Source organism: Scomber scombrus, chromosome 7 (genome assembly GCF_963691925.1).
Source record: "Scomber scombrus chromosome 7, fScoSco1.1, whole genome shotgun sequence".
Lineage (NCBI taxonomy): Eukaryota > Metazoa > Chordata > Actinopteri > Scombriformes > Scombridae > Scomber > Scomber scombrus.
The window spans coordinates 11,538,027-11,550,051 of record NC_084976.1 but is presented as its reverse complement, the minus strand read 5'-3'; the positions used below and the strand labels follow the sequence as shown (position 1 = coordinate 11,550,051).

At 39.7% G+C, this 12,025-nt stretch overlaps 1 protein-coding gene across 1 annotated transcript in view; it reads left to right on the top strand.

The window, feature by feature from the left end:
- The window catches only part of LOC133983370 (A disintegrin and metalloproteinase with thrombospondin motifs 16), a 52,459-nt gene that overhangs the window by 18,356 nt on the left and 22,078 nt on the right, over positions 1-12,025 (top strand). The window contains exons 6-11 of the mRNA XM_062422436.1: positions 1,604-1,687; positions 2,621-2,780; positions 4,486-4,591; positions 5,010-5,147; positions 8,057-8,210; positions 11,112-11,207. Coding sequence (XP_062278420.1) covers positions 1,604-1,687; positions 2,621-2,780; positions 4,486-4,591; positions 5,010-5,147; positions 8,057-8,210; positions 11,112-11,207 — 738 coding nt within the window. The remainder of the gene's footprint in view (positions 1-1,603; positions 1,688-2,620; positions 2,781-4,485; positions 4,592-5,009; positions 5,148-8,056; positions 8,211-11,111; positions 11,208-12,025) is intronic.

Here is a 12,025-nt window from a genome sequence, read left to right as displayed (position 1 = left end):
CTCTCTCAGCTGATCTGCAAGCAAATTCCATCACGCTCGTTTTGCTACTTAATGACTGACTGACAAATCCAAAGATAATCCATCTATTTTGAAAACACAGTTCCCTCTAGTACAAACCAAGTTGGACCAGTCACAGCCCGCCTCAGAGGAGTCTCCTAAATACAGTGTGGAGTTTCACTCAAAACAGCCAACCCACAACGCCACCTGCAAGCTCCCATGGGTTTAGAAAGGGTATTTAATATTTGTTGAAAATTAATCTGATACGCTGCTCCAGCATTCGGTTAGATTTATGTTTTCTTTGTGGCAGAGTGGAAAGACCTCAGAAACATTTTGTAATTACCAAAATAAAAAAACACAAAACACTGAAGCTCTATGGAAACTGGTGCAATTGTTTCTATTATGTGGCAGTGAAAGCACAGTGATTCACTCGATCTGTAGAAGAGTGCAAGACTGAAACTCTGTCAAACACAGGTGTTCCAAGAGATCTCAGTTTAAGTATGGTAAGTGGTTTTGATTGCCTCTTTGACCTTTAGAGTTTTCGCTTAAATCCAGTAACAAACCACAGCCGTGCGTCTATTCATGAGTCAGCACAGAGTAAGACCAAACATCAGAAACATAAGGAACGAATGAGAGATTTCCTAAAGAAAAAAATGGCTTAGCGAGTGGCACCTGACGTATTCAAAGGCCTGAGACAAAGACATAGAGTGAAGGAGAGCAAAAGATCTGAAGTCCATTTTCAAAGCCCAAACAGTTGTGATTGATGGTCAGACATCCACTAAATACAAGAAGCTGAATTGGAAACAGCAGTTGTGGCTGTCATACCTCAGTGTGTTACTTCTATAGGAATGTCAATGTGTGTTGTGTTCATACATTTGAAACAAATCTCAATATTCTGTTGGTCTAGGTAGTCAAAAAAGTAAAAAAATAAAAATAATAAAAAAAAAAAGGTCTGGAAAGCCAAGTCTAACACATCTAACAGTAAGTCTCAGATCGAAAACATAAAAGTTTTGATTTTTTTTTTAAAGAAGTGTAACGCTATAGATTATGTTACAAATTCACATTTACATTTACAGCAAATCTTACTTACTTATATAACTATAACTATACATCAATTATATAACTTGATAAATTCGTTATCTGTATTCATGATTAAGAAAAGATGATTAGACCATCAGCTCACAACTACATATAAAACATATAAAAGAAAAAAAAATTAAGAAAAAGTAATGCGATACATTTCTGAATACTTTTTGCAGAGGTGTGTCCGGTGTTTAAAGAATTTAACAACTGCTTCTGTATGTCTGAAGATAGCTAACATTTCAAACTTCACTCCACTGATTTAACTGAGCCGTTTGAATTTCCACCCCAGTCTGAAAAAAGCATCTTCAAAAGTGAAATATGCTCAACTCCACTCCAGACTACATTATGTTTAGGAATCAAGTTGGGGAAAAACTGTGCCTGTAATCAGAAGTAAGATGTCACTGACATTTTTTTAACTGTTGCCAAAGTCACTTTTCTTTTTTCTGTCTGTTACATGGATTGCAGTCACATGAAAGCATTTAGGGTTAACGAGGTGCAATAATGATTGTTTGTTTGTCCTCAGGTCTCCAGTCTATTCAAAGATGGTACAATAGGGGGGAACATCAACATAGTGATAGTAGGCCTTGTGCTTCTGGATGAAGAGCAGGTGAGCAGTGTGAGGTGAAATCCTCATATTCAAAAACTCAGCCTCTCAAACAACAAACACAATAATTGATGACATTGGTAAAGTACATGTTATGATTGGTTGCTTGGTTTAAGGTTTAAACATTTCTCACATAAAGAACATAAAGGAATTCTTACAAGTGAAGGGACTCTAGGAACCCATTATATGTCCTTCCGTTAAGCACCCTGACACAGGAAATGGAAAGAATTAATTTTTTTGCCTGAAGGTCGTTCAGACTAATAAGGACTTTTACAGTGGTTAATTATAGGGTATACATTTCCTTGCATCTTTGCCAGATTTAGGAGGGAAATTCTCGTGGAGTGCTGGAGATGGAAAGGCAGCATGAGCAAAAGAAAAGGGGAGCGAGAGAGAGAGAGAGAGAGAAAATAAGTGTGCTGCTGTCAGAAAAAGCAGGTTTAGGAGATCAGATTCTGGTTTCTATCCACCTGTGATGTAAATAGGTTTCAGTCTTCCTTGAGGGCTAATTATCAGCAGAAGGAATGCCAAAAATGCCAAAGATGTTGCAGAATTTAGTCTGCCTACTATCAGAGTCCAGTCTCATGTCATCATGTTTCCTTTAACTGACACACATGTCTAAAGATTGGGTAAATCATTGTTTAGATCAGACAATGATCTGGTAATCCAAAACTTAACAAATTAGTATTTACATCTATTTTGTTGCATGCACTTAAATGCCTAACACAAATATAAATATAAATATCCCACTGAAAATGTCATGAATGGTAACACACGCAATTAAATGGAAATGGAAAGTAGTTCATACCAGCATAAAGGGACACATATTTTGATTCTAACATGTACTTAACTGACCTTTTATATCTCATTCTTACAGTTTCCCCTGATGAAGATTTATTTATCTCTTCCCTTCTTCCTTCTATCTCTGTTATCTCACAGGATGGCTTGGTGATCAACCACCATGCAGACCACACACTGAACAGTTTCTGCCATTGGCAGTCCACTCTAGGAGGCAGAGAGGGCCGACGCCACGACCACGCCATCCTCCTCACGGGACTCGACATCTGCTCTTGGAAGAATGAACCGTGTGACACTCTTGGTACGTCTTTAACTTTTCCTGGATATCACTGTACTCCTGCAAAAACATGCCTTAAGTGTAATTTGGGATAATACAAAGGATTCTCTTCAAATGCAATGACATGAACTGATCCAAATGTTGAAAAATTGAGAAATGAGAGAGTATGAGTGCTTTTCCTAACACTGACTCATTTGGACAAAATCACATAAAAGCCATTTGTTCTCTTTTTTTTTGTCTTAATAGAAATTCTGTAAAAATGTCTCTCTGTCTCTGTTTCTTCCTCTTTGTCTTTCTCTGGGAAGATGTCCCTGTCCTCTGTCACACGGTGTGATCCTGGTCACACCAGCAAAACCAGGTGTTGAAAAGATCTACAGCTTTCAGATCTTTTCAGCCCTACAGTATCACCCTCTGTACATTTTGTGAATATAAAATTTAACAGCAGATAGGGTAAAAACAAAAAACATGACCAGAGAAGGCAATTTGATTAATTAATCTGGAATTTGACCACAACTTCCCTTCCAAAACTGTGAATCATAATCTGAGTGCAAATTAGCCATTATCTGTTAGCTTTATACACACATATGCGAACTTCTTTGTCAGTGCACACCATCTGACAAACTAACAACAGCTAGTTTACAGTATTGACCATGCTAACACATTTTAGTCTCCCACACTGTGAAAAAAAACTTCCATTTTGTGTCCCAGAGAGATGCAGTGTTGCACACCCAAACACACACTCATAAGCACAAACACACACTTCCTTTAAACCCCAGGTTTGACTTCAAAGTGTTGAGGCTAGCATTAGCCCTAATCGTTGCTATGGAAGAAAAGTTCAAAGGTGTGTGTGCGTGTGTGTGTGTGTGTGTGTGTGTGTGTGTGTGTGTGTGTGTGTGTTCGCGCGCGCGTGTGTGTGCAGTCAAAAAAGAGTTACTTCTGACTAAATCCCAAAGGTGTGAGGCAAAATGACCATTAGCACTACCAGTCAGTATATAACAGTTTATTTGTGTAACAGTTACAGCTCTGTGCTTCAATGTTTTCCTCCATATTTCAAAACCACCATGTAATATCAATGATCTACCTCTCTCCTGACACAAAAAAAGGAACTAAATGGCAGTTCTCACAGTCAATCTGCCTGCTCATGTTTAATGTCATTATTCACGTTAGTTATGTACGTGAGAATTTGACTTCAGGGATTTTGCACCCTATAGCAAATGTCTTTGAGTCATAAAATAACAAAACACAAGACTAAATTCTGCCTGAGACACTGAGACGAAAACATTAAGGGAGGCCCTCATGGGCATTACCCTTTTTGATTCCAAGCCAGGGGTGCCGTGTGGTTGTCTATGTGTGTGAGAAGGAGAGACAGAAGGATAGTGGACACAAAGAGGCATAAAGGGAGCTGAATAGTAAAAGGGAGTTTAAGAGACAATGAGAGATATGAGAGAGAAGTGAAGACAGAGACCGACTGTGTTAAAATGGAGTGGAAGGTCATGGGGGAATCTGGGAATGTTCCCACCGAGTCCCATATTTTAACATATGGAGGAGTTTTAACCCAGTTATGGTGTGTTTGATATTTCGAATGCATGCAATCCACAACTGCAGCTTGACAGTGGTTGTAATCCAAATTCTTGGTAGTTACTGTTTTTGTTTAAAGTGGCTGAATTACAGCAGATGAAATAATTGAATAGGGATGCAAAAATGTAAAACTGTATCTTTGGTTTTGCAGGTTTTGCTCCAATTAGCGGGATGTGCAGCAAATATCGGAGCTGCACCATCAATGAAGACACTGGCCTAGGTCTGGCTTTCACCATTGCCCACGAATCTGGACACAAGTAAGGATTTCCATCCCTATCATAATGACAAAAAGACATGCTTAAACTTGTGGTTGGCAAATGTGCATGTGTTCCTATAACCACTGTGATAAATTTGACCACCCTTGAAAATAAATTTCTAAGAATGTAATAAAAATGGACCAAGATGTGTTTATCAAATGCTGCATTCTTGCAATGTGCTTTTTGACGTGAGCCTTTTTTATCTCCAGGAGAAAACTTTGCAAGCTAATGATATAAATTTTAAAAGTTCATATTGCCGAAATGAATGTGGGTTCTTCAGATTTGTTTAACACATTCATATCCACCTGTCCACTACTTTTGAAACAAATAATATTGAGCTCAGCAGTTATTATCTAGAACTATTACCATGACTTGAACATGCAAAATCTTTTATAGCTCAGTGTTTTTTATTCCTCAGTTTTGGAATGGTCCATGATGGTGAAGGAAACGTTTGTAAGAAGTCAGAGGGCAACATCATGTCTCCCACTTTAGCCGGACACAATGGTATTTTCTCCTGGTCTGCCTGCAGTCGCCAGTACCTCAGCCGCTTCCTCAAGTGAGCAACCATATTTCCTATGCTTTTGTTGTGGTGAACGATGCTAAAATAATTGATTTAATAAGCATTCATAATTAATGCTGACATTAATTGGTAACACTACTTGGAAAGTCTTATTAAGTTTTCATAATATAAGAGCTCCATCACATATGTCTTATTGATGAGCAATAAGTAAGTTCTCATGCCAGCTTTTCAGTGATACATAAAGTACTGTATGAGTTTATAACAGAATTATTAACAAGAGGGGACCTGGCAATAGTCACTTTTAACATACATTGTGTTCAAAGTATTCAGCATGTGTTACTGATAGATGAACATGTGTTGTAGAAAACACATGTCAGCAGCAGATATATCAGTTACAAATGCAGCTCAGATCCATAGAGTGCCAACTTAAAAAAAGCAACTGTACTCATGTTATAAATATTGCAGGACTTGCTTTATTTTTGCAGAATCAAGGACAAACAGGCCTACCGTCTGCATGTCTATGTGTGAGAGGCATAAATATATAGCTGACACTGCAACTTAGTTAAGTGATATGTGGTGCTGCTATTCTCCAGACTGCACAATGTATTATGTGTCAAGGTACATGTGAGTGAAAGTGTGTGAGGAAGAAAGTTGTGTGCATTTGTGTAATAGCTGCATTTTCACGCATGCAGCCTGCTCACTCAAGCGAGAAAACAAGCATCACAGACTGAGCGTCCGAGTGTCTGGGTGTGTTTCTGTGTGTCTGTGCATGTGTGTGTATGCATATGTGCATGTGTGTGTGCTTGAAACCAGATAGCTGCAAAGCCAATGCCCTCCACTAAATTTACCAGTGTGTTAACTGAACTGTCAGATCTCCTGTCTCAGAGTGGTGGAGACAGACAGTGTATTTCCTCGCTGAGTTATTAGAGCTGGGGTGACCTCACGCTTGTTAGGCCTGTCAGCCTTATATTAAACTCCCATCACCCCCTGGGGCCACGTGGAGGGGGATCTCTGCACCACTGAAACAACCAGGGGTCGTCTTCCTGTATAATCACTGCATGATAAAAATACTGAAATGCTGTATGTTTTCCTAATTGCAATCAACAGAATGTTATGATATCAAAGTGTTTTTTGGCAAAATGTGTCTTATTGAGCTAAGTGATACTCCTAAATGTCTCTACCTTCATCAATGGAGAGCTTTGTGTTAGCTAACATATTCTACATCACACTCACTTACAATCTTCCTCTCCTCAGTCAGCTATGACAGAGAGGTCTGTGCCAACACTGTATGTGTAGTCAGATGTTTTATCAGGGCCCTTGGTCATGCCTAGAGTGAATGGACAATTTCCATGACGGCGAAAGCCAGATACCCTTAAAAGCCACTTTTAAATGTTTTTGTTTGTATGAGCCATCAAATCCATCAAAGCATCTTTGATCCATGAAAGTAATTATTTTCTGGTCCAATTTCTTCTCCGTTGGATTTGTGACACCTCAAGGGGTTGCATATCCTTTTTGGGTCTTTGTCTGTTACAGAAGCTCTGTACAGTGTGCATGATAACTCAGTATACAGTGGGTGGACAACATGCAGAAGCAGAAACCCCTTACAATACAGGTGCAATATTTCTGTGGGTGACTAGGTGAATCTCATAATGTTTGGTCTTGCAGAGGTGTCAAAAATCAATGATCAGTAGTTAATTTGTCATTTGCAGTGATGTAAAGCAAATACAGTAAGTGTAAAGCTCTGCTTATGACTTATGTTCATCTTGCCAATGCAACATTTTCCTGCATCAGCATATGTCACAGGGACACATTATGGGAGTTATGGGAGACTCGTTTTGCTGCATATTTGTCTGATGCAACAACAATCCATGATAGACAGAAATACCAAGTGATTTTTATCTGGAAGAGATGAGTCAGGAGATCTGCAGAGAATCCTAGAATAGAATGGGTGCTATTCACTTTCTGTATTTATTATGTCCAGCTGATGATAATCTTGTGGCATGCCATGCTCACAGCTTAAATTTTGGGGAAAGAACATTTGGTCCAATGCCTGTTTTCATGCCATTAGTGAATATGAAGAGCTGCTATAACAAAATTTGTCCCTGGATCCTCGTGTCATGCAAATTAGCAGCAATTGGCTTGTAACTGTGTGTTCGTGTGTGAGTGAGTGCATGCATGCACAGGCCTTACATGTGTGCCTGTTGATGTGTGCGTACTATAATGTATTTTTCAGAAACTTTATTATGTGAACAATGTAGGATTGCAGAATATTGAACAGCCATTGTTCTCTGTAGACACATACAGACCCATAAAGTAATAAAGCAATGGAAGGTCACACACGCACACACATATTCTCTGCTAAAGCAATCAGGACCACTCACTAGCACGATGGACCTCTCCAACATATTTTGTCTTTTCATGCTCTTTCCACCATATTTTTGTATTATATTCCCCAGACTGTACTGTTTAAGCTGTAAAATATCTCTGTATAGTAACCAGTGATATCAGTTAACATTGGAAACCCCCCACTGGTGTAAGAATATGAGCGATATGGGCAAGGAGCTTTTTATGTCTGTCATAATTGAGTGTCTGAGGCATTAAAACCATTACTGTCAGGGCTTGAGTTTGGCAACTTGATATGTTACTGTGGCAACACTTTACGGTACTTTCCAAGGTGGGAAACAATGGAACATCGTGGACTGATGCTTTTAGTAGTGCAATTTCTGTGTGCACAGCAGTGAGCATTTTATACCAGCTACCTTATATTTCACAGAAGATTTATGTAGCAAAGCACTGAATCACATGTCTGTTTGACTGTTTATGTCTGCATGCATGTTGTATATCACCAAAGTTGATTAAAGATTCCTCTTTTCTGTCCTTTTCTTGACTTACTTTCCAAACACTTTCTATTTTGTTCTCCGTTCCTCTCCTCCCCTGCCCAACAGTTCTGCCCAGGCTTTATGCCTATCAGATGAACCCAGGGCAGTCAAGGAATATCGGTACCCTGAGAAGCTGCCTGGCGAACTGTACGATGCCGACACACAGTGCAAATGGCAGTTTGGGGAGAAGGCCAAGCTGTGCACCCTTGATTTTAAGAAGGTAAAATTGATTATGCCATGCCATGCAAATTTGGAAATGAGCTGAAAATCCCATGCCATGCCATGATTCTCTCAAGGGCTTTCCTTAGAACCCACTGGAACATGAGTGCTTTAAAAAATCTGGTGGCAATTGTTTCTTCGGCAAAGTTGAGAGAAATCTATAGGAAGATGGAGGGAATGAGGTAAAGGAAATAAAGGAAAAAGAAAGGAAAGTGGAAAGAAAGGAGAAACTGATTAGTTACCTCAGACTTGCCTACCCTCATGTGCATATGCATACATGCATGCACTCCCTCTCGCTCTCTCTCTCTCTCTCTCTCTCTCTCGCTCTCTCTCTCTCTCTCTCTCTCTCTCACACACACACACACACACACACACACACACACACACACACACACACACACACACACACACACACATACAAAATAAACAGTGAGCCCATGAAATTCTCACTGGGATGGATGACTAAATATACACTGGAGCGTTGCCAATGGGAATCTCTCTGTGTTACTCTCCCATTGTCTCATTACTGCTAATGTTGCTGTTTAGGATACTCTGCATGAGTTCAAATTGCATTTAGATTACTGTAATGTTTAATGACACTGTAGAGGTGTTTTAGATTATCTGTGCTCTTTAGGCTTCTTGTATTTTCTTCATGGGTCCAAAGATTGCACCCAAGGTGAAACCCATCTGAACCAGAGGTGGTATGTTTATTAGGTGATAGATCACAGGTACCAAATGTATCAAAAATATTATTTTACTGTTATTATGGTAGGTTTGGTCACAGCCTCCAGAATTATTTTAAGACATTGGAAAACTGCTGTATCACCAGACCTGAATGACTGGATAAATGTAATGGTGGAGACTGCATCTTATGAGTCTATGTTCAACAGACTGAAAGGGAACAATGACGAGGGGACTGCCCCTTGGGAGTTCTTTTGGACCTTTACAAAGGCTGATGAAAATTTAGTTTAGGGTTAGGGTTGAAACAGTACACCCCCTTCCTTTATTATGAACTGAATTTCTGTCTTCCATATATGTGAGTCAGATTTGTTCGTGTTTTCAATTTTGATTATTTTGTATTCTTTATTTCCATGTACCATGTCTCATATTGTCTACGACAGAACCAATGCCTGTATCGCCAACCCTGTAATAATGGAAGTTATTGATTTTGAAAAATTCTATAAAAACTTAAATGACCAAAAATAAATAAATAAATCAACATCTATGCCAAAATAGATTTTAAACTGTAAGAGTGTTGATGTTGACCAGAAATATGACAGGAAATTAAAGGAAAGAGATGGGTTTATGTCGTCAATGTTTCCCACTAAATAGAGTCTAAATGGGACTTTGAGGTTGTCTGCTTTATTGGACAGCATGGTGAAGAATGAAAGAGAGATGAAAAAGTTTGGAAAGAGGTTTCAAAAAGCCACTGAGTTTATTTTAACCATGATATGAACACAAGTTATCCTCCGTTAGCCTGCTCAACTAAACACCTAAACATTCATGCATTATTGCTTCCTCCCTGTGCTCCCTCATGGTTTGGCTCTTGTTTCTGTGGTCTAATCTCCACACACTTTCTCTGCTCATGCACCTGGTAGCAGCAAGGTGCACAATCCCCCAAAGTCCCTGAGCAGCACTCAAGCTCACTGCCTTTCCGGATACTTGTTGCTCATAAAAATACAAATGAAAAAAAAAAAAACAGTACAAGAATCCGCCTCTGTGGCGCAATTTATCACACAATGAATTCATATTTCGCAAAACCCTTTGGCAGGCGTTGTCAAGATAAGGTGCCGCTAGAGAAGCCAAATGATACTCTCCATGGTGCGTGCAGCGAGATAGAGCGAGGTTACATTGACAAAAAACAAAGCAATATGAATGCGTGTTTTTCTCTCTTTAGCTCAATCTGTCTCACTCTGTCCATCATCGCTCCATGTCTCCCACTGTCCTCTTCTTCAATCGCTCACTTACTCTCCTCCTTGTCTCTTTCTGTCTCTCTCTGCCGTTTTTTACTGTTGAAAAGGCCTGAGCAAGCAAAACAGCTGGACAAATAGGCCTTGGGATGAATTCCAGGGTGGCTCTTGGCAGCGAGAAGCTGAGGCCGAGGTGCCTGTCAGCATCTGCACTGAGTTGTCAAAATCTGATATAGTCATTCAGATAGTAATAGAGTGGACATGTTAAAAAGTAGCAGGCCATGTTTCTCAGGCAATGCGAGCAGGGAAACCACCCAGTGCTCCCATCTGAATCTTTCAGACCACTGCTGAGTAACACAACCATGACATCATATGAATTTGGTAAGACAATTATGCCCTCTTAATGCCTGTGATCACATAGTATTATCTTTTTGTCTTAATCTTTATAGTCTGTGTGTTGAACTGTTACTGACATTTAGATATACTGTAAGTTAAGCAACGAAATGTATAAAAATGCTGATTGCAGCTTTTTTTCATTAAACTGTTTTGTCATTCAGCTGCAGAAATAATTGATGTGCTATTTTATTTTCATTGATGCATTACATTGCCTGTGAGATAACGCCTTGCAACAGCTGGACCAAACACTGTATATTTTTCGTTTATTTCTCTTTTTTTAATCATGAAATGTTGTTATCCTAGCTACCGAAGCATAAATATTTTGGCGATACAAAGTTGCTGCACACTGATAGCTTGCCAGAAGATCATTACTCAGACAACCTCAATTTCAACAAGTTTCCATCAACATCTTTGAATAGCTCTCTAGAGGCAAAATAACAATGCTATCATAATTTATTGTTCTTCCCATCGCTAGCTTTGTTTACAGCTGTTACAGCAGAAGGATGCTTATCATCCCACATCTGTAATTTGGCGTAAGAAAACGTGCTAGCAGCACCATATAACTTCCCTTTTGTTTCTCTCTTTTGTTTTTCCAGGATATCTGCAAGGCTCTGTGGTGCCACCGTGTTGGGAGGAAGTGTGAGACCAAGTTCATGCCAGCTGCTGAAGGCTCTGCCTGTGGACCTGATATGGTGATTTAACACATGCTTTCCTGCGTGTGTGTGTGTGTGTGTGTGTGGGTGTGGGTGTGTGTGTGTGTGTGTGTGTGTGTGTTTGTGTGTGTGTGTGTGTGTGTGTGTGTGTGTGTGGGTGAGGTGGAGGGGGAGGGTATATGCTCACAAGCTTTGTCAGCTCAAGAGTGGCATCACAGGACTGGCATGGGATTCCTTTCACTTCTGTTGGACTTTTTTAATCATAGCCTTTGAGGAAATTCAAGTGGTCATGCCATGGAGGTCGCCAACAGCTGTTTGGGACATGTAGCTAGATACTGTTTCCTTCGGGATGTTATTAATCATTGATAAGATAACCATTGTTCAATTTTAGCCAAAAGAGCCAATATGCTCTTGCAGATGATTTGCCTCTGAAAAAACCTAGCCTTGTGCTGTCAAATGAGGGCGGCATGTGTTTTTTCTTTCTTTTTTTCAACTGTTGCCAGTACACTGCAACATCTCACCAAATAAATCTGCAAATGAAAGGCACCAAACAAGAGCCTCTTACAAACATGTCCTTGCAGTTGTTTTGAAAAAAAGGCTCTGCAACAGAAAAATGCAATTCAAACAAGAACAATGAACGTGACAGTTCTCAGATTCCCTGCTCAGTATAAGCAGACTGAGCAGTGCAAGACCAATAAAATAAGGGGTTTTCCCTTCAAGACATCAATTGGCCCAGAGATTTCTTTTTCCAAAGTGCTGCTTAGTGTTATGTGACATTTCGTATAAAAGGGGTAGAGCTTGTAAAGGCACACACACAGACACACATGCTTTCCTCCTCCAAGGGATACCACAGAACT